The sequence below is a fragment of the Callorhinchus milii genome, unplaced genomic scaffold (genome assembly GCF_018977255.1).
Source record: "Callorhinchus milii isolate IMCB2004 unplaced genomic scaffold, IMCB_Cmil_1.0 Scaffold1, whole genome shotgun sequence".
Lineage (NCBI taxonomy): Eukaryota > Metazoa > Chordata > Chondrichthyes > Chimaeriformes > Callorhinchidae > Callorhinchus > Callorhinchus milii.
In genome coordinates, this window is record NW_024704742.1 from 137756332 (window position 1) to 137779027 (window position 22696).

Sequence of the window (22696 nt, forward strand, 5' to 3'; positions counted from 1 at the left end):
CCCCTCACTGCCCCCCTCACCCCCACTATCCCTCTGCCCCCTACCGACCCCTCAATCCCCCTCGTGGCCCCCACACTGCCCCCCTCACAAATCTTCCCCCCTCACACACTCTCCCCCAAACCCACTGCATCGTTGATTCCAAGGCATTGAATTCAGATTGTCTTATTCACTATTTTTCCTACTGAACCTGATCTCCACAGTAAATATTCTGTTCTGAAATTACTGAATAAAATGCTTGTGAACGTATGGCTCGGTGGTGTATGTTAATGTGGCCGCAGTCAGGCGAACCTGTGAGACAGTAATGGAGTATTGTAGTTCAGTGGTGACAGCACTCGTCGCAAGCAACAGTTCCCGGGTTCGATTCCGGGCCGACCCAAACGGTAGTCAAGTTTCCTTACTCCACCGCCGGTGTTTACACAGCAGTAACAAGGAACCCGGTTGTTAGTCGATTGGTGCATCGCTTTTTCTGGGGTAACAATCCCTTCAAAATATTTCTCTTTTTTCATTTGGTCACTCAATCCACGACTGTTTGTGGGACACTGATGTGCGCAATTATCTGCCGCGTTTCACCCACAAAAATATATTATAATAATCTGTCATATCTCTCCTCGTCTTCTCCCACAGCTGCCTCTGTGCACCCATTACTCATCAGGTGTCAGTCTGGTGAGTCAGTAGCACTCTCGCCTGTGGGTCAGCGGGTTGTGGTGTTCACCATCCAGGTGCCGTCCTTCAGATGAGACGTTAAACCAAGGACCTGTTTGCCTGACATTAAAGATCCCTCGACACTGATGGAAAAGAGAAGCGAGTTCCTCCCGGCTTCCTGCGCGACAATCAACCAGATGAATTGTAGACTAATTGTCTTCTAGGAATGCCTACCTTGAAGAAGTTCTGCTCTTCACTTCACCGTGACTTTCTTTCTTCCCTTTTACCCTGCTCACCTTCTTAGCTATCTGTTTCCCTTCTTGTGTTTGATGATGTTTTCATTAAAACCTGTTTTCACAGCCACATCTCTTTCCTCAGTAACTGTCTTAAACTGCAACTAATTCCATATGGATTCCCTCTGAAATTCCACCCTTCCTGCTTTTAATCCACCCACAATCATCAAAATTCAGCGCTCTTCTGATCACTGTTCTTGCCGACTCATGATATCTACTGTCTCCAGCGTGTGCCGACACGTGCAAACTCTCAACCTTTCCCTTCAGCAGCTCCGACACACTTTATCTCAGAACTGCCCTGAACCTCATCTCTGTTTTGTCCTTCACCTTATTCAGCGCTTTAACAAAAAACTCTTTTTATTTCTTTCAGATGATATGGCTGTGTGCAAAGTGGTTGCTGTGTTTGTCCACGAACACAGTCAGTACCTGTTGAAGACCTTTGAAACTTTCTAACATTACAGATTCTGCATCAAATACAGAAATGTAACGCTTATTCAAACATTTGTTCACTACTTCAGTGAGAGAGTAGTAACTTATGGAGGGTTCCCTTTGGAGACGGTGGAAGCAAATTGTGTTAGAATACATTAGAATATATTGCACAGAAACCGGCCATTCAGCCCAACTGGGCTTTAGCTCCACATGAGCCTCCTCCTGCTCTTCCTCAACTAAGCCATCAAGCATCACCTTCTATTCCTTTCTCCCTCAAGTACCTCTCCAGCTTCCTCTTAAATACATCTATGCTATCAGCCTCAACAACTCCTTGTGGCAGATGTTCCACATTCTCACTACTCTGTGTGAAGACATTTATTCTTCAAACGTCTAACTTCCCTATTTAATCCACTTGTGACAATTTTATATTGATGGCCCCTGGTTTTGATCTCCAGATTTCCTTTTTTCTACTGCCATGATGTTATCCTAACATGTCAGCTACTCCATGCCCTTTTATCCCATCTCTATCCTATCTAAATATGTTACACCTGCAATGTTTAATTGCCAGTCCTGGTCTTTCTGTAGCCACGTTTCAGTAATCCCAAATATATCTGTTTCCTCACTACGAATTACTGCCTCAGTCCTCCTGTTTTATTTCGGATGCTGTGAACATTGCTGTACAGACAGTTTCATTCATTATTATTCGTTGCTCCTCTCATTTTATTTTTGAAAGTCTTTTCACCCTTCTGTTCTATAATTGTATTAGGTCCCTGACCACTTATATTCTCCTTATTTGTGACTTCGGTCCAGCTTGGGTCATTTCCTTCTGACACTCATCACCTCAAGGCTCGACTACAGAAAATACCTCCTTGTTGGCCTCCAAAACTCTTCCCTCCACAAGCTTCAGATCATCCAGAACTCTGCAGCTTGTGTCTTCCCCACAGCAGCTCCATAATCCAATCATCCTCACCCACGCCCTCCTACATCTCTGACCTGCTAACACCTATCAACCTGTTTGCTCCCTCCATTCAGCAAACTCCGGCCTGCTTCATGTCTCCAACCAGATGCCCCCCTCCATTGGCGGCCTGGCCCTACCCTTTGGAACGCCATCCCACAATCCCTTCTCCTCGCTCTCTCCACTGCCTCCTTCAAGGCCCGAAACATGACTCTCCTTTTCGTGCGTGACTTCAGCCGCCCACCTACATCTCTGCCCTCCCTCACCACATCCCTGCTCCCTCCACGCTCGGGTCCTGATCCCCGATTCTCCAGCGACGTGCGACGTCCTCCCGTCTTGAAAGACACTTCACAAATGTAATTTTGTTGTTGTTTCTTACCTGAATCTGTTTGCCGGGCCGGTGCTGGGGTAACCACACTGTAGATCACAGCAGCTTCGTCTGTCAGAGACACAACAGTCAGCTCCTTCTCCAGGTCTCTGCAGCTTCCCCTTTGCCACATTCTACCTTCCCTGGTATTTATTTATTATTGTTTTGTTTTGGAGGGATTATTATTAGGCTCTGTGTGGAGTAAGGAAACTTGCCCAAGGTTTCACCCTCTGCGTGGAATTGAACACAGGTGTCTCATTTGCAAAGCGAGTGCTCTAACCACTGAGCTACAGGACTCCAGACCATTCAGAATACTGCAGCTCATGTCCTTCCCGCACCAGACTCCATGATACCATCACCCCCACTCTCGCGCAGCTCCACTGGCTCCCAAACCCTCATTGGATAGAATTCAAAATCCTCATCCTTGCCTTCAAGGCCCTCGACAGACTTCTGCCCTCCTATATCTCTGTGACCCGCTAACTCCTTATCAAACTGTCCACTCCCTCCACTCAGCAGGCTGCGGCCTGCTCCACATTCACCGCTCAGCCCGCCCCACCATCGGCAGCCATGCCTTCAGCCTCTCACCTACCCTTTGGAAAGCCATCCCACATTCCCTTTGCCGTGCTCCCTCCCTTGCCTCCTTCAAGGCATGTCTCAAGACTCTCTTTTCGACTGTGTGTTCGGCCACTCCGGCCCTCCACCATCCCTTACCCCAAAACCCAGGTCCAAATCCCTGACTGTCCAGCGCCTTGGGACACCCTCCCGACGTGATACAAATGCAGTTTGCATTGTATTGTAAACCTGACAGCCAATGTGCATTCAGCAATGTCCCACAAACAGCTATGAAGTGGGTGACCAATTATGTTTGGAGCATTGTTGGCCAGGACATCAGGAGAGAGAAAGTCCCTTCTCTTTTCCAATATCACATTGCATTCCAGACACAGGGAAATTTCCATCTGACTGAGAGGTGAGAGTGCTGCCAACTGAGCCAGGCTGACAGTTAACCCCGGACAGGAGAGGGACCGCAGATCTCTGTCGGCTGAGAACCGACACAATGCCGGCTCCGTCCCCGTGTGATATGTTTACTTACCTGAATCTGTTTGCCGGGCCGGTGCTGGGGGAACCACACTGTAGATCACAGCAGCTTCGTCTGTCAGAGACACAACAGTCAGCTCCTTCTCCAGTTTCCCCTTTGCCACATTCTACCATGTCCCAGGGTGGACGTAGCCTCTATAAGGCTCCCTCTCAGCCGTCCCAGGACAGAGCCCTGAGGTTCCCTCTCACTACAGCACCAATTGTACAATCAGAACATTTATACCCATTTGGAGGCCCTTTGACTGTGAGGCTCTGAAAGGCTCTCCCTTTAGCCCCACTCCCCTTTTCCCATTGGCTTTCCAAATATTATTGGTGACTTGGCAGATGCATTTTGCCGACTCCCAGGTCCGGGGCACAGCTGTGAGCTGTATATTCTCCGAAATGAGGTAAGCAGGATGAGTCTCTCCGTGGAGACAGACAGAGTGAGCCATTCCATATATGGAAATTTCCACGTGTAGGTGACTTACATGGGTGGAATTCTCAGTCTGGTTTGGATGCTCTGAAGCACAGTGATGGGTTTCTGTGTGTGAAGACACCCAGAGCCAGAGGTGAGATGGTCACTGACTGAGCTCGGCTGAGACCCAGTGACCGGATATTGAAAGCACGGGGTCAAAATTGTGGCATCGTTAATCGAGACAGAACAGTTACCGTCTCCTGCAGGCGGCTGAGGTCGGACCATTTTGTTGCTAACCATTTGATGACTGAAAAAAAGAGAAAACGTTTTATATTGTACATTTTATAGAGGTTGGAAGATAAAACCTTATATGTAATAATGCTTACATTTCATTCAGCGTCTTTCACGTCAGAAAGACGTTCATAACACTTCACAGTGTAGGAGTCAGTAATTAATATGTTAAATAATATCTTAAATGATATTTGCGATGTTTATATATTTGAAACATATGATCAATCTCATATGAGGGGAGTCGGTTGTGATGAGCTTTGTAGAGTGGAAATAAAAGCCTATTTATAAGCAACAAACTGTTTTCATTCCTTATCAGTCATTTTCTCATGGAAATATGTTCTGCTGCTGGAGAGAGCCTGTGTTGCATTAGTTTTTACAAGGGAACCATCTTGCAAAAGTGAAAGGTCACCTCATCAACAGCTCGAGGATGGAGTGGAGGGAGAGGTGAGAGCAAAGATGGTGAGCAACAACCCATGGCAGAGCTTTGGCAAGGAAGGGCAGGTTGGAAATGGGTCGGTAATTTATGTGTTTGAAAGGTGCTTTATAAGGGCAAGTTGTTGTTTTACACTTGACACCATCTCTTTGTGTGTGTGTGTTTGTGTGTGTGTGAGTGAGTGTGTGTGTTGGGGTGAGTTGGGGTGAGTTGGTGTGTTTCTATGTGTGTGTGAGTGTGGACTCTGTGCTGCTGAGATAGCAGGAGCTGAGTGGGAAGAATCGCTGCTCTCAGTAGTGCAGAGTAGACACCAGTTGGTCATTTGGGGACGGTGTCTCTTTGGGCTTTTCTGGCTGCAAAGTTAGATGTTTGGCAACGGAATGCGATGGTCTCGAGTTCGGTTCAGTGCTCGGAAGGTCTGCAGTGGGTCTGCACTTGGAAGGGCAGAGCAGTCACTGGGGGCAGGGAATCCTCCCACTCAGCTCCTGCTAACCCTGCAAGTCAAAGCCCTAACAGTGAGGGTGGTCCAAGCTGGAGAGGGAAGCAGGAAGCTTTCCAGATACAGGGCTCAACAGCAATTAGGAACTTGGAAGTGGATGTAACAGTGAAGGGATTAGAAAGACGCTCTCACCTCTCTGAACACTGACAGCAATGTCCGACACCATCACCTAAAGAGACCAAAGAAAGATGAGAGATTGATTTAGATGGTTTGCTGATGACCTTTGTTAGTGCACATGTTATTATAGGGAAAGACTTGTGCAAACCCTCCTCTTCCTGTTGTGTGGTGTAACCATGGCTACTGAAGCAGGAAGCCAGGCTCATATCACCATCCAAAGCCATTAGCTCCACTGTGTCTGTGCTGGTGCTCTCTCCCCCACTGGAGCTCTCTACCCTAATCCCATCCCTGCTCTCTCTCCCCATGGCGTCTGTGCTGGTGCTCTCTCCCCCACTGGAGCTCTCTACCCTAATCCCATCCCTGCTCTCTCTCCCCATGGCGTCTGTGCTGGTGCTCTCTCCCCCACTGGAGCTCTCTACCCTAATCCCATCCCTCCTCTCTCTCCCCATGGCGTCTGTGCTGGTGCTCTCTCCCCCACTGGAGCTCTCTACCCTAATCCCATCCCTGCTCTCTCCCCATGGCGTCTGTGCTGGTGAAGGAGAGATTGGTGGCCCCATTAATTGTTATGGGGAACTTTGTGTGAGGAATCAGGTTTCCATGTGTTTCTCTCTGCGTCTCTAACTGTATGTGAGGATTTATCTCCTAACAATCAATGGATATTGCGACACCCTGTCTGTGCTGGCGCTCAAGTGAATAAGGTAATAGGAGGATATCTGATGATTAGGTAACAGCAGAGGGAATATCTCGCCTGTGGTTATCAGGATCTGGGGCGACCCGTCCTGTGTCTGAGCAGATACCCAGTGTGTGGATACACAGCGTTACACAGCAATTACAATTGACAGTGAATGTTGTTATGGAGGTAACCGCGGCAGATAATCTGCTGAGCCAGAGGTGAGAGTGCGAGCGGCTGAGACAGACTCACTTGGAATAAACATTACCTTTGTCTGTAAACACCTACCTCTCTTTACCCGCCAGATAATGATGGCAGTCACCAGAACGAGCAGCACCACAATGGATACCATAATATAGACAGTACGACCACCATTGCTCTGTGGTCCAGGTGCGAGGATGTCTCGGGCGTCACTACCCTGTGTGTTCTCAGCTACACAGCGGTAAGTTCCCCTCAGCCTCGGGCCCCGGATCTCCCCCACGGTTTGATGCTTGTCCGGTACATGTGTGACTGGCGTGTGGCTGGTGTTAATGGGCAGCGTGTTATGCTCGGGGTCGATCCATGTGATGTTGGCCGGTGGTTCCCCCTCAGCCGAGCACACAATGTCACCTCCAGCTCCATCACCGGCCACGAGGGACAGACTCAGGATGACGGCCGGAGCTTCAGGTTTCAAGAAATACAGAGTTATTCTAACCAAACAACTTTCCCCATCGTGTCTGTGCTGGTGCTCACTCCCCCACTGGAGCTCTCTACTCTAACCCCATTCCCTGCTCTCTCCCCATCGTGTCTGTGCTGGTGCTCGCTCCCCCACAGGAGCTCTGTGCTCTAACCCTATTCCCTGCTCTCTCCCCATCGTGTCTGTGCTGGTGCTCTCTCTCCCACTGGAGCTCTCTACTCTAACCCCATTCCCCGCTCTCTCCCCATCGTGTCTGTGCTGGTGTTCGCTCCCCCACTGGAGCTCTCTACTCTAACCCCATTCCCCGCTCTCTCCCCATCGTGTCTGTGCTGGAGCTCGCTCTCCCACTGGAGCTCTCTACTCTAAGTCCTTCTGTTTTGCAGTAGATTTTCATGTTGTTCACAATGTTCCCTTTGAAACACAAAATTTATTTTTCCAATATTCAAGTCTATTCGGGTCCCAGGGCCTTGGGACTTCAAACTTCACTTCACCCCCTCCTGCTCTACCTCTGCTGACTTCTCCTTCCTCATCTCCTTCCTCATCTCCTTCCTCAACATCTCCCTCTAAATCCACTCAGCCACCCAATTCCGCAGATCACTTGCGGTCTCACCGTCTCGTATCTCACCATCACCGACAAAGCCATCTCAGACCATCACTTCATCTCCCTTAACCCCTCAATCCCTCTCCCCACCGCCATCCAACCAACCTCACTCTGGAGAAAAATTTCCCTCATTGCCTGTCTACCCACGGACATCATAAACTTCTCCCTGTCCACTTGTACCATTCCCACCCCTTTAATAACATTCACCATCACTCCTCTCCTTAACAATACCTGCCGTGGACCCTTTCCTGTTCTCAAACTGCAGCCCTATCTCCAACCTCCCTTTCCTCTCCAAAGTCCTGGAAAGAGTCGATGCTTCCTAGCTTCGTCTTTCCTTTCCGGCCACTCCCATCACGAACCCCTCCAATCAGGTTTCCATGCCACCCACAGCATGGAAACAGCCCTGGTCAAAGTGACAAATGACATTCTGTTCATCGGCAACGAGCGCTGCCTCTGCCTCCTCATTCTCCTTGACCTCTCTGCTGTCTTTGGCACTGTTGACCATTCTATCCTCATCTGCCGCCTCTTCTCTCACCTCAACCTTCACGGTTCTGTCCTTGAATAGTTGATATCGTACCTCTCACAATGCCTCCACTTAATCTCCAAAAACATTTTGTCCTCTAGCCCCGCACCGTCTCGTGCGGAGTTCCTCAGGGCTCTGTCCTTGGTTCCCTCCTCTTCAATATCTATATGCTCCCTCTTGGTGACATCATCCGCAGACATGGGGTCAACTTCCACATGTATGTGGATGACACCCAACTCTCCCTCTCTGCCTCTACCCTTGACTCCAGGACCCACTACTCTCCTGACACAATGTCTGTCAGACATCAAGTCCTGGATGAGAGCGAACTTTCTACAGTTGAACGTCAACAAGATCGAGGCTCTCCTGATTGGCTCCCGTCAGCGACTCCTCACCTCAGGCGCTGACAGCATTACCGTCCATGTTGCACACTCCCTCCACCTCACTGAGCAGTACGGAACCTTGGGGTCTTGTTTGACCCTCAACTTTCTGTCTTTCTGTCCCACATCTGTGCCATGACCTGCTCTGCCCTCCCCCGCATCCACAATATCGCCCGGCACCGCCACTGTCCCATACCAAAGCCACTGAAACCCTCATACAGCTTTCATTGCATCCCGGCTTGACTGCAAACTCCTTGTTTGTCGACCTCATCAAATCCTCCCTCCATAATCTACAGAACAGTCAGAACGCTGCAGCTCATGTCCTCTCCCACACCATACCCTCTAAGCCCCATCCTGGCCCGACTCCACTGGCCTCCCATCACACAGAGGATACAGTTCAATATCCTGGTCATCACCTTTCAAAGCCCTTGAAGGCCTCGCTCCCCCCTACCCCTGTGACCTCCTAACACACTATCAACCTCCTCAATCCCTCCGCTCAGCGGGCTCCAGCCTGCATCACGTCCCCCGCCTGCACTCCCACCAATGACGGGCCGGCCTTCAGCCACTCTGCACCCACCCTCTGCAACTCCATCCTGCAGTGCCTCCACATCACCTCTGCCTTGCCTCTTTGAAGACGCATCTCAAGACCCTCCTCTTCAACCGTGTTTTTGATCAACACCCTTCCCCCATTGCCCTTCACGCTCCCCAATCCCGACCCCCAGCTCGAGTCCAACACACCAACTTTCCAGGGCTTTGGGCCTGACATGAAAGACAATATACAAATTTACTTTGTTGTATTTTGTTTCTTTAGATATTTGTTAATAAGAAATATTTAAGATCAAATGTGTAAAACATTAGTATTTCAGACATTTGATAATCACAAGAACATAAAAGAGGTTTGTGTGAAGAAAGTGTCCGGCCTCAACCACCCTTCCTGGTAACCGCTTCCAGCCATTAATTACCCTCTTTACAAAGAAATACTTCCTGGTATCTGTTCTTATTCAGGGTCACAACACTGACCCTGTGCCCTCCTGACGTACCTGAGAGCAATGACGTAGTTCTTATCAAATCCGTGAAGACAATCAATAAGTTCTACACTGTCCCCTGTCGGGTAACTAAATATTGCTGTTCTGATGGCAGTGCAGTGTCTGGGATGGTAACCAGTCTGTCTTGTTCCGACACTGATGGACCTGGTCGTGTGTTTAAGTTTTGCTTTACTCGGAGGGTAATCAGGGATTGGAACAGGTGGCCAGGAAGGGTGGCTGAGGCCAGGACACTGGGACTCATTTAAAAAGCAGTTGATACTGTGATTGGGAGTGGGGGGGTGGGTGTTCTGTAAGGATAAGACCAGATGGACCTTCTTCATTCAGACCAATCCTGGACTTGTGAAAAACACATTATTTATCGTTGGGAAGCTTCCCGCTGCTTGTCCAGCGAGGATCACCCTGGGCTTTAGCTTGTAGGGTTAACAGGAGACAAGTGGGAAGAAACCCTGTCCCCAGTAACAAACTAAAGTCTCCTCCTTTTGATACCATGTTTCTTGTGCTAATTAACACATGAGGAACAGGGTAAGGAATGAGACAAACATCGTCTGTAACATTGCGTCACTGATGATTCATCTGTTCATTCACCCCTTTCCGTGTCCCACAGAGACAAGAGATCTCTTACCAACAACCTGCAGCCGTGACATGTCCTGTGTCACCTGGTCCTGTTGGTACGTCTTCCTTTATAAACATGACGTGTACGTGACAGAAATACCGTCCGGTGTCGTTTAACTCCAGGCCCCTGATCTTCAGGGAAGCGTCTCCATCTCCCACATTCCTGACCAGCTTGTAGCGATTTCCTTCATTCACTGTCTCTGACTCCCCGGAGTTGGTGTGGGCGGTGAGGCCAAGAGTGTAATTAAACACCAGCTGCCCATGTGGCCTCCCTCTCCTCCAAAGCACTGTGACTGTGGCACGATTCTGGTATGTGTTGGGGATGGTGAAGGAGCAGGGCAGTGTGGCATCACCTCCCTTGGTACCAGTCACTGACCGGAGCTTCTCTTCATGACCTGAGACAGGAACAGGATTGGAATAGTGCAGAGCAGTCAGTGTGACAGAGTACATGTTACACACTGTGAAATCCTGGATATGTTACCTGCTCTTCATGGCACCATCTCCCTCAGGCCTGTGCTCCTCACTCACCCTGTGTGAGCCTATGGGCAGCACAATGTCTCACACACAAAACCTGGGATTTTTTTAGGACCAATAAAATAATTACTGGCAAGTGTAGTGACTGTTTTGCAGCGAGTTTACTCAGATGATGGACCCCCAATGGTCATGAAGACTCCAGGATTCTACCCTGCACCCTGAAAGTTAATGAAAAGCCAATTCAGATTGAGGATTGTTGGTGAAGACCGAAGGAGAAAACCCCTCCTCATGTGTTGGGGCAGCCGATTGCCTGATACATACAGAAATATGTCACCATTGTAAAGAGTATCTAAACCAGAGAGTGAGTACTACATATATATCCACTCTGAGTATCTAATTCAGAGAGTATTATGCACATGTTGGCAAGTGCAAGGCTTGGGGACACCAGAGTATGTGTTTGGGATTCAACCAACGAAAACAGCATAATATTAATAATAATAACAATTTGGAATTCAACCAACGAAAACAGCATAATATTAATAATAATAACAATAATAATAATAATAACAATAATACCTACATTTGGAGTAATGTTGTTGAGATGTCTCAAAGTACTTCACAGAATATACAGTATTGCCATTAATAAAAATAATAATAATAATTATTATTGATACAGCGCTTTTCATGTCTTTAGATGTCTCTGTTCCCTGTGATGGACGGTGTGCAGCAGAATATGCTGTAAAGTGAATTGACTGTATATTTGTGGGTGAAATGCAGCAGCCAAGTGCGCACAGCAGTGTCCCACAAACAGTCGTGGATTGATAATGACCAATTTCTTTTTCTCTTGAGGCATTATTATCAGGCGTGTGGCGTCAGGAAACTTGCCCAAGGTTTGACACTGCTGGGAATCGAACTCAGGCCTTCTCGCTTGTGAGGCGAGTGCTCTAACCACTACACTACAGGACTCCACAGCACAGTTGGCCATTGACGGCACTGTGTGGCAAGCTTCCTGCTGCTTGTGTAGATCTGTGGTGTTATTGAGCTGAGTGGGAATGGTCGCGCCCAGTGACTGGTCTGCCAATGAGGCTGATGCCAAATCAGCAGTGCCCTGGAGTACTGCGACCGCCTGGCTCAGGAACCAGACTAGAGACCCCCACAGAGGGTTGACTCCTGCCCGACGTCCTGTGGCCTGGTATGTCACTGTGGAGCCAGTCCCTGCTTTACACCGGCTTTGTGGTGGGAGAACCTTACAGGGCAGTTTGTGACCTGCCAGCCACCTTGATGTTCTCGAGATCCATTGCCACGTCCCAGGCTTACTGATCACCAGCTGCTGAATCCAGGTCCTCATGTGAGGGGCCTCGGCAAATAGACAACCCCACAGTGAGGCCGCCTCAGCCTCCAGGTGCTCAGTGACAGGTCAGTGTACAGCACAGCCCTCCCTCCCTGCAGCCGCTCACTCACTGTCACCTGTCAGCTCCCTGCTACACACCGTCCATCACAGGGAACACTGGCTCTCTATTGCCCGTCCTGGGACGGGACACTTCCCACTGACTCCGGCCCCAGTGAGGAACGTCACGTCTCATTCCCACTTCCCATCGTTCCTCACCTGTAACAATCAGACGTGCTCCGGGGTCAGTTTCAAACTTTCCGTCCCCACCCTGGAGCTCCACACGACAGGACCACAGCGTATTATTATCCTCTCCCCTCAGTTGGTTTATCTTTATTGTAGCGTCGTTCCTCCTCGGGTTCCCAATCACTCGATATCGCTCTCCCTCGTTTACATCAATGACATTTTGATACTTTCCCTGTGAATCCGGCCTATAATTTGTATATTTAATATACACAGGACCAGTCCTTCCTGCCTTCCACATGATGGTGATGTTCCCTGTGTATCTGGGGTGAGGGGGAGTGAACTTGCAGTACACAGTGACCGGTGACCCTAACCTGCCGGTCACTGTATCGGGGGTCTCCATCGTCCAGCCATTCTCACTGAGCCCTGTGAGGACACACATGGTGTAATGTGAACCAGAACACAACATAAAAGCAAACAGGTAACACTGAGCTTGTACAAGAGCTTGGTTAGGTCACAGCGGGGAGTAATGTGGATAGTATTGGGATCCCCACTGTAAGAAGGATAAAAAAGTGATGGAAAAGTTGCAGCTTAGATTCACTGCGATGTCCCCAGGGTTTAGCGGTTTAAGTTTGTAAAGGAGATTTGAAAGGTTGGGGCTTTTTTAGCAAACTGAGAAGGTTAGGGGTGACCTGATAGCGGTCGCTAAACCTCAAAGAGTCACAAAAGATTTTCCTCTCATCAGCCAGTCAGTCACAAGAGGAATAAATCTAAAACAATCACAAAAAATTAACTAAGAGAGGGTTAGAAACCTTCACTTTACACAGAGAGGATGGGATTGTGGAATCCTCTGCCACAGACGGAGTTGAGGCAAAGTCCGTCAATAATAATAATGAGTCTTGCATTTCATACAGGTTTGATCACATCTTCGAGATGTCTCAAAGTGCATCATAGAATACACTGTAAAGTGAATTGACAGTATATATTGTGGGCGAAACGCAGCAGCCAATTGCGCAGCTGTGTCTCACAAACAGTCGTGGATTGAACAACATATTTATAATTTTTTTTGAAGGAATTATTCCCCACGAAAATGTGAACCACCAATCAACTAACAACCAGGTTCCTACTTACTGCTAAGTAAACAGAAGCGTGTGGTGAGAGGAAAATTGCCCAACTTATGCTAATTGAACCCAAGTCTCTTGCCTGCGAGGCGAGTGCTCTAACCACTGAGCTACAGGAATCCACAGTCAAGTCAATAAAAGGGAATTGATGTTCGAAGAGGAGGAAATTAAATGGTGTTGGGGGGAGGGAGAGTGAGCGAGACACAGGGTGGGACTCAGCGTCATGTGAACAAAATAAAACTTGTCAAAATGGAATGAACGGGCGGAGGGGCTGTTTTCATGCTATAAAAATACCATCATACCTTTCATGTCGGGAGGACATCAAGAGAGGGGTGAGGGGAAGGGACTGTGGGATGGAGTTCCAAAGGGTGAGGCAAACACTTACACTGTGGGGCTCAGTGAGTAACACAGTTCTGTTCAGTTTAGAGACGGGAATCTTATTTGCAGGAGATATCACATGACTGTAATTATTCCAGTAAAAGGTAAAGCAGTAATTAAAGCCAGTCAGGTTTCTGATTGGAAAGTACGTACGGGAGGCAGAGGCTGACAGGACCAGGGTACAGAGCACAGCTCCCAGCATCATCGTCCCTCACTCAGGACACACTCCTTCCCCGCGCACGTCTGCCTCGCACTGGCACAGCTGGTCACCCTTCTCTTTCCTTCCTCCTCTAGTTCTGTGGTCACCACCAGAGCTCCACCCCACACATCCGCTTTGTTCTGATGCTCCGTCATGTTTCTCCCCAACACTAACCCGCCCTCACCCCCTGTCACAGTAACTGGGTGACTTTTAATGCTCTATTACATTTCACACCCTTTTTATATTCGCAGCGTTTACATGGGAACACAAGAATTTGCTGATGAAGACAAAGGTCCATCTTGTTTGCCTTCCACCATCCTGGTAGTCGCTTGACGTGTCATGTCCCAGTGTATCCCAAGATATTATTTTTCTAGCAGAACTCTAATTTGTTCTTGAAACAGACAACTCTCTTTGCTTCCACCATCTTCCTCAGGAACCTTCCATAAGTTTCCTACTCTCTCACTGAAATACCGATCAAATGTTTTAATAACCTTTCCATTTCTGTATTTGATGCAGAATTTGTAATGTTAGAAAGTCTTGAAGGTTTTCAACAGATCGTGACTGTGTTCATGGACAAACACAGCAGCGAGTTTGCACACAGCGATATCACAAAAACAGTTAACTATGTTTTTGTGAACCATTAATCTGGTTGATCGTCGCGCAGGAAGCCGGGAGGAACTCGCTTCTCTTTTCCATCAGTGTCGAAGGATCTTTAATGTCAGTTAAACAGGTTCTTGGTTTAACGTCTCGTCTGAAGGACGGCAACTCTGAGGATGTACAGCTCCCCCTGGGCTGGAGCATCAGCCTGGACTCTGAGCACAATCCCGACATGGGCACGAACCCAGGCTTTAGACCCAGAGGTGAGAGTGTGACTGACTGAGCCAAACTGACTTCCTGCGTTATGTTAAGGTCAGAGAAGTGGAGCCGCTGTCCATGTGATTTGTTGGTTTACAGCACAGAAGCCTTCCCCCCCTCTGCTGTCTGTGCTGGTGATCGCTCTTTACTGGGGCTCTATACGGCAGCTCTCTGTGTGTCTATGATTGTGTCTCTGTGTGTGTGAATGAATGTGTTCATCTTTCTCTATGTGTCTGTGTGTGTGTCTCTCTCTGTGTCTGTGTTTGCGTCACTCTCTGTGTGAGTGACTGTGTGTGTCTTTCGCTCTCTTTGTGTCTGTGAGTGAATATGTCTCTCGCTATGACGTGAGTGTATGTTAGTCTCTCTCTGTGTTGGTCTCTCACTGTGTGTGTGTGAGTGTCTCTCTGTATGTCTGTACATGGTGGAGGCCTTGAGAGCTCTGCAGCTCATGTCCTCTCCTGCACCTGGCGCTGTGACCCTGTCACCCCCACCCTCGCCCGGCGTCACTGGCTCCACTTCCCGCAGAGGATAGAGTTCAAAATCCTCATCTTTGCCTTCAGGGCCCCCACGGCCTCGCTCTTTCCTACCTCTGTGACCTGCTAACCCCATATCAATTTGCGCACTCCCTCCACACAGCAGGCTTCGGCCCACACCAGGTCTGCCCTCCTGCCCACCATCAGGAGTGGGCATTCAGCCTCTCCGTCCCCACCCTTTGGAACTCTACCCAACAGTCCCTCCACTGCGCTCCCACCCTCGCCTCTTTCCAGGTACGTCTCAAGATCCGCTGCTTCGACATTGCCTTCGGGAACTCTCCTACAGCAACAGCACAACAACAAAATTACATTTGTAAGCACCTTTCACGTCGTGAGGACGTCCCAAATTGCTGGACAGACAGAGTTACGGACCCGAACTGGGGGTTGGGGTCGGGGAGTGTGGAGGGCAGTGGGGGAAGCAGGGAGATCAAAAGAAATGTCGAAGGGGAGGGTCTTGAGTTGGGTCTTGAAGTTGGCAAGGGAGGGGGCGATGCGGAGGGACTGCGGGATGGAGTTCCAGTGGATGGGGTCAGAGTGGAAGATGTCCCGCCTGCCAATAGTAGCGCAAGTGAGGCGGGGAACATGATGCAGGGCAGAGCCCACTGAACAGAGGGAGTGAGCAGGATGGTAGGTGGTTAGAAAGTCACAGAGGTGGGGGGGAGCAAGACCATGGAGGGTTTTAAATGTGAGGACCGGGGTCTTGAACTGTATCCTCTGGGTGATGGGAAGCCAGTGGTGTTAGGCGAGGATAAGATCATGGAGATTAGTGCGGGAGAGGATACAGGCTGCAGAGTTCTGGATGATCTGCGGCTTATGGAGGGAGGAGTTGGGGAGGCCGAGAAGCAATGGGTTTGCAAAGCCAAGCCACGATGTAATGAAAGCGGCCTGCGGGGTGAGACAGTGGCGGAGCCGGGCGATGTTGCAGAGGTGGGAAGCCAGAGCGGGTCGTGATGCATATGTGGGGTAGAAAGGAAAGTTTGGCTCAAACAAGACCCCGAGGTTCCGTGCTGCTCAGTGAGGTGGAGTGTGCAACCATGGATGGTGGTGCTGTCAGCGCCTGAGGTGAGGAGGTGCTGACGGGAGCCAATCGGGAGAGCCTCGGTCTTGTTGACGTTCAACTGAAGGAAGTTCGCTCTCATCCAGGACTTGATGTCTGACAGACATTCTGTCAGGACAGCAGTGGTCCTGGAGTTCAGGGTGGAGGCAGAGAGGTTCAGTTGGGTGTCATCTGCATACGTGTGGAAGTTGACCCCATGTCTGCGGATGATGTCACCGAGAGGGGGCATATAGATATTGAAGAGGAGGGAAACAAGGACAGAGCCCTGAGAAACACTGCACGAGACGGTGGGGATCCCAGAGGAGAAGCCGTTTGTGGAGATGAAGTGGAGGCGGTGTGAGAGGTACGATCTGAACCAGTCAAGGACAGAGCCATGAACGTTGAGGTGAGAGGAGAGGCAGTGGATGAGGATAGAATGGTCGACGGTGTCGAAGGCAGCAGAGAGGTCAAGGAGGACGAGTAGACAGAGGGAGCCCTGGTCCCAGATAGACAGAGCGTCATTTGTCAGTTTGTCACTCCGACCCTCCTTGCCCTCCGCCATCCCTGATCCCAACAACTCTCCTGCACGGATCTAAATGCCTGACTGTCCAACCTCTTGGGATATCCTCCCAATGTGAACGGCGCTATACAAATCTAAAGTTGTATTGTCATTTTCTTTGTAATAAATCTTGCAATTGATACAATGCGTTGTCACATCTTTGAGACGTCTCATAGAGCTTCACAGAGTATACTGTAAAATGCATTGACTGGGTATTTTTAAGGAGAAATGCAGCTGCTAATTGCATACAGCAGTGTCCCACAAACAAAGTGACCAAATTACTTTAAAAACAATTTTTTTGAAGGGAGTATTACACTAAAAGCGATCGACTGACCTGTTTAGTTCCCACTGTCTGATAGGTAAACAAAGGCACGTGGAGGAAACGTACAGCGCTATACAATCTAATGTTGTATTGTCATTTTGTATTGTAATAATCCTTCCCTGGATATAGCGCATTATCACGTCTTTGAGACGTCTGAAATCGCTTCACAGAATATACTGTCAGGTGCATTGCCTCTATATGTTGTCGGCAAAATGCGGCAGCGAATTAAACACATCAGTGCCAGTCGTGGATTGAGTGAACAACTTTTTTTTAAGGGATTATTACCTTCCGGAAAAGCGATCGACTTAAACAGAGGTGTGTGAAGTAAGGAAACTTACCGATCTTTTCACCCTGTCCGGGAATTGAACCCAGATCCTCTCACTTGCGAGGCCAGAGCTCAAAGCTACAGGACCACTAAGCTACAGGACTCGATTATTGTCTCACAGATTCACCCGCCTGCAGACACACTAACCCACACGACTGAGTGATACCTTCACAAGTATTTTATTCAGTCATTTGGAAAACAGAACATTTACTAAGGAGCACAGGTTTAGTAGCAAAAGGAGTTCATGAGAGAGTCCCATTCAATGTCTTGGAATCAACGATGTTCTTCAAGGTTGGAGGTTGGAGGTTCCAACAACCCATTGGAAAGGATGAGATTCCAGGAAGCCGCGAGGAGTTGATGAGATGTGTGAAGTTGAAGGCACGGGATGAGCACAACCCCTGAATACACTGACCGTTTCACAGTGGGTGAGAAGAACGGTGAGATCAGGATTCTCACTGCAGCGATTGGAACAGAGGTAAGAAGTCATCTTTTCAAACACAGCTATTTAGAACATGGAAGGCTTTGACATGAGTGGCTGCTGGAGGTCATAACCTTCAACCTAACAGCAACAACGTGCATTTATACAGCGCCCTTCACATGGGGCAGCATCTCGGAATGCTTCACAGTGGCGTAGCCTGATGCCAAGCCGGGGGGACAGAGGAGGTGACTGTGAACGTCGTCGAAGCAGCTCAATGCTATAATGGGAGGACTGCAGGCTGGCGTTTACTGCAAGGATGAGATCTTATAGGCCAAAAGGTCTCGATCATTAGAAGCTCTGCCTCACCTGAAGCTCTTGTGATCTTGTACGAAACACTTTCATGGCCACTGGAGACAGGCACAGGTGAGAGAGCGGGAACTATACAGAGCTCCTTCTTTTCTTGGCCTCAGGATGGAGACGCCTTGAATCTATGAGTGAAGAAAAAGAATGAGATCATGTTTCAGCCAAACAAACACTGTTATTGGGAGTCACGGGTTCCCATGTTCTCAAAGGCTCAACAGAATCGCAAAATTACACCTCGTCTCAGCCCTTGAGATGTTTTGCCCATAAACCCAGGGTGGTACAGAAATGGGGTAAATCCAACAACAACTTGAGAGGAACAAACAGGGACTGAGGCAGGGAGTTCCAGAGATTAGGGTCATAGTGACAGGAAGCGCAGCCACTGATGCTGGTGTTGAGGGGTCAGGGGACGTGCAGCAGGCCTGTGCAAAGAGGGTGGGCAGAGCAGTGGGGTACAAGGTGTGGAGTCCTGTGGCTCAGTGGTTAGAGCACTCGCTTTGCAAGTGAGAGACCTGAGTTCAATTCCAGGCAGAGGGCGAAACCTTGGGCAAGTTTCCTTACTCCACACAGAGCCTAATAATAATCCCTCCAAAAACCAAAAAACAATAATAAATTGGTCATTTTCAATCTACGACTGTTTGTGGGACATTGCTGTGCGCAATTGGCTGCCGCGTTCGCCCACATATATGCAGTCAATTCACTTTACAGTGTATTCTGTGAAGCGCTTTGGGACGTCCTCCCGACGTGAAAAGCGCTATATCAAATGCAAGGATTATTATTATTATTATTATAAGGTGATGGAGAGTAACTGGGAACTTTTTAAGACTTGTGAAAAAGTTAAAGACTGAACGGTCTGACCGTCTGGAATTGTGTTTTACAGACAAGAACAAACCTTGTGTTTTACAGAGGAGAACGATCCCGATCACCAACAGAAAGAGACATTTAGCTGCTGGCATCAGCCACAGCATCGCAGTGATGAAGCTGCCATCACTCTGTGGTCCAGGTGCGAGGATGTCTCGGGCGTCTCTGCCCTGTGTGTTCTCAGCTACACAGCGGTAAGTTCCCCTCAGCCTCGGGCCCCGGATCTCCCCCACGGTTAGATGCTTGTCCGGTACATGTGTGACTGGCGTGTGGCTGGTGTTAATGGGCAGCGTGTTATTATCAGGGTCAATCCATGTGATGTTAGCCAGTGGTTCCCCCTCAGCCGAGCACACAATGTCACCTCCGGCCACGAGGGACAGACTCAGGATGACGGCCGGAGCTTCAGCTATAAAGAAACACAGAGTTATTCTAACCAAACAACTGTCCCTATGGTGTCTGTGCTGGTGCTCACTCCCCCACTGGAGCTCTCTACTCTAACCCCATTCCCTGCTCTCTCTCCCCATGGTGTCTGTGCTGGTGCTCTCTCCCCCACTGGAGCTCTCTACTCTAACCCCATTCCCTGCTCTCTCTCCCCATGGTGTCTGTGCTGGTGCTCACTCCCCCACTGGAGCTCTCTACTCTAATCCCATTCCCTGCTCTTTCTCCCCATGGTGTCTGTGCTGGTGCTCTCTCCCCCACTGGAGTTCTCTACTCTAACCCCATTCCCTGCTCTCTCTCCCCATCGTGTCTGTGCTGGTGCTCTCTCCCCCACTGGAGCTCTCTACTCTAACCCCATTCCCTGCTCTCTCTCCCCATCGTGTCTGTGCTGGTGCTCTCTCCCCCACTGGAGCTCTCTTCTCTAACCCCATTCCCTGCTCTCTCTCCTCATCGTGTCTGTGCTGGTGCTCGCTCCCCACTGGAGCTCTCTACTCTAACCCCATTCCCTGCTCTCTCCCCATCGTGTCTGTGCTGGCGCTCGCTCCCCACTGGAGCTCTCTACTCTAACCCCATTCCCTGCTCTCTCTCCTCATCGTGTCTGTGCTGGTGCTCGCTCCCCCACTGGAGCTCTCTACTCTAACCCCATTCCCTGCTCTCTCTCCCCATCGTGTCTGTGCTGGGGCTCACTCCCCCACTGGTGCTCTCCAGTTCCACTCCAAACACGTTTCACAATTCGTTTTTAATATTTGGGTCTATTCGGGACCCAGCGCTTTGCGACGTCCTCCTGATGTGAAAGACGCTCTATAAATGTACTTTGTTGTTGTATTTTCTGGAGTTTCTGTAGATATTTGTTAATAAGAAGTATTTCATTTCAAATGTGTAAAACATCAGTGTTGAATGTATTTGATAATCACAAGGTCACGAGAGGTTTGTGTGAAGAAAGTGCTTCAGCCCATTTGATCTCAATCTTCCCGTCCCCCCCAACCCACTGTCGATGTTACAGCATCAAGCTCTTTCTGTTATGAGCTCCAGTATCATAGCAACATAGGAATTAGGAGTAGGAGTAGGCCATTCGGCTCCTCGAGCCTGCGCCGCCATTAAATAAGATCATTTTCTAACCTAACTCAATCTGTCCGCCTTATCCCCATATCCCTTAATCCCTCTATCCTTTAGAAAGCTATCAATCTCAGTCTTGAGTATGTTCAAGGACTGAGCAGCTACAGCCTTCTGGGGTAGGTAATTCCATAAATTCACTACCCTCTGAGTGAAGAAGTATTTCCTCAACACTGTTCGAAAGGGCTGTCCCTTAATCTTAAGACTGCGACCCTCGTTCTAGATTCTCCTACCAGGGGAAATAGTCTACTCTATCAAGCCCGATAAGAATCTTATATGTTTCTATGTGTCCTGGCCTCAACCACTCTCCCTGCTAACCGATTCCAGTCATTAATTATGCTCTGGGCAAAGAAATATTTCCTGGTATCTGTTCTTATTTTGCCCATCACAACACTGACCCTGTGCCCTTCTTGACGTATCTGAGAGCAATGACGTATTTCTTATCAAATCCTTGAAGTAAAGTTCCACACCGTCTGCTGACGGAAAATTAAATATTGCTGTTCTGATATCAATGCAGTGTCTGGGATGGTAACCAGTCTGTCTTGTTCCAACGCTGAGGGACCTGGTCGTGTGTTTTGCTTTACTCAGAGGTTAATCAGGGATTGGAACAGGTGGCCAGGAAGGGTGGCTGAGGCCAGGACACTGGGACTCATTTAAAAAGCAGTTGATACTGTGATTGGGGGAGGGGGGGGGTGGTGTTCTGTAAGGATAAGACCAGATGGACCTTCTTCATTCAGACCAATCCTGGACTTGTGAAAAACACATTATTTATCGTTGGGAAGCTTCCCGCTGCTTGTCCAGCGAGGATCACCCTGGGCTTTAGCTTGTAGGGTTAACAGGAGACAAGTGGGAAGAAACCCTGTCCCCAGTAACAAACTAAAGTCTCCTCCTTTTGATACCATGTTTCTTGTGCTAATTAACACATGAGGAACAGGGTAAGGAATGAGACAAACCTCGTCTGTAACATTGCGTCAGTGATGACCTGTTCGTTCACCTCTTTCCGTGTCCCACAGAGACAAGAGATCTCTTACCAAACACCTGCAGCCGTGACATGTCCTGTGTCACCTGGTCCAGTTGGAATTCTTTCTTCATAAACATGACGTGTACGTAACAGAAATACCGTCCGGTGTCGTTTAACTCCAGGCCCCTGATCTTCAGGGAAGCGTCTCCATCTCCCACATTCCTGACCAGCTTGTAGCGATTTCCTTCATTCACTGTCTCTGACTCCCTGGAGTTGGTGTGGGCGGTGAGGCCAAGAGTGTAATTAAACACCAGCTGCCCATGTGGACTCCCTCTCCTCCAAAGCACTGTGGCTGTGGCACGATTCTGGTATGTGTTGGGGATGGTGAAGGAGCAGGGCAGTGTGGCATCACCTCCCTTGGTACCAGTCACTGACCGGAGCTTCTCTTCATGACCTGAGACAGGAACAGGATTGGAATAGTGCAGAGCAGTCAGTGTGACAGAGTACATGTTACACACTGTGAAATCCTGGATATGTTACCTGGTCTTCATGGCACCATCTCCCTCAGGCCTGTGCTCCTCACTCACCCTCTATGAGCCTGTGTCCTGCTCACATGGAGCATAAACACCAGCATAGACCAGTTGGGCCAAATGGTCTGTTTCTGTACTGTATATTCTATGTAACTCTATGCAATGTCTCACAGGCACCGCCCACAATAGGGCCCTCAGTCTTTGCTCATCCAATCACTCTGAAGCAGCGCCTCCTCTCTGCTCTGATTGGGCTGATCTCATCAATTCTACCAATCGATTGTTTATCCGTTCTGTCAATCACTGACCGACCCTCCCACCGCCAGCCAATAGAGAGCCAGCTCCTGGTGGTCAAGATGGGTTGAGGAAACAAGAGAAGGTTTTGTTGTTGTCACTGTTTATTGACTCTCACTGTCACCTGTCAGCTCCCTGCTACACACCGTCCATCACAGGGAACACTGCCTCTCTATTGCCCGTCCTGGGACGGGACACTTCCCACTGACTCCGGGGCCCACTAAGTAACATCACGTCTCAACAACAACAACAACCACTTGCATCTATATAGCGCCTCCACGCAGGGCAGCATCTCAGAGTGCTTACGTGGCGTAGCCTGACTCCAAGCCGGG

The 22696-nt window shown here is 49.1% G+C and overlaps 1 protein-coding gene across 1 annotated transcript; it reads right to left on the reverse strand.

The window, feature by feature from the left end:
• Positions 1-1468: 1468 nt before the first annotated feature.
• Positions 1469-21680, reverse strand: LOC103188796. The gene is made up of 8 exons (XM_042332018.1): positions 21614-21680; positions 19393-19437; positions 6474-6794; positions 5531-5567; positions 4430-4482; positions 3777-3836; positions 2699-2758; positions 1469-1482 (listed from the first exon to the last, which is right to left on the reverse strand). Exons 1-8 carry the CDS (start codon positions 21678-21680, stop codon positions 1469-1471), a joined length of 657 nt encoding a protein of 218 aa, XP_042187952.1.
• Positions 21681-22696: the final 1016 nt, after the last annotated feature.

What these genes read in the sequence shown, in the direction of transcription:
- LOC103188796 (XM_042332018.1), bottom strand. Translation starts at nt 21,680, where the DNA reads ATGTTTATGAAGAAAGAATTCCAACTGGACCAGGTGACACAGGACATG. An exon ending in GTCACGGCTGCAGGTGTTTG is followed by an intron (nt 19,438 to 21,613) that starts GTAAGAGATCTC and finishes GTTTCTTTATAG; the next exon opens with CTGAAGCTCCGGCCGTCATC. An exon ending in TATCTGGCGGGTAAAGAGAG is followed by an intron (nt 5,568 to 6,473) that starts GTAGGTGTTTAC and finishes TGGTCTCTTTAG; the next exon opens with GTGATGGTGTCGGACATTGC.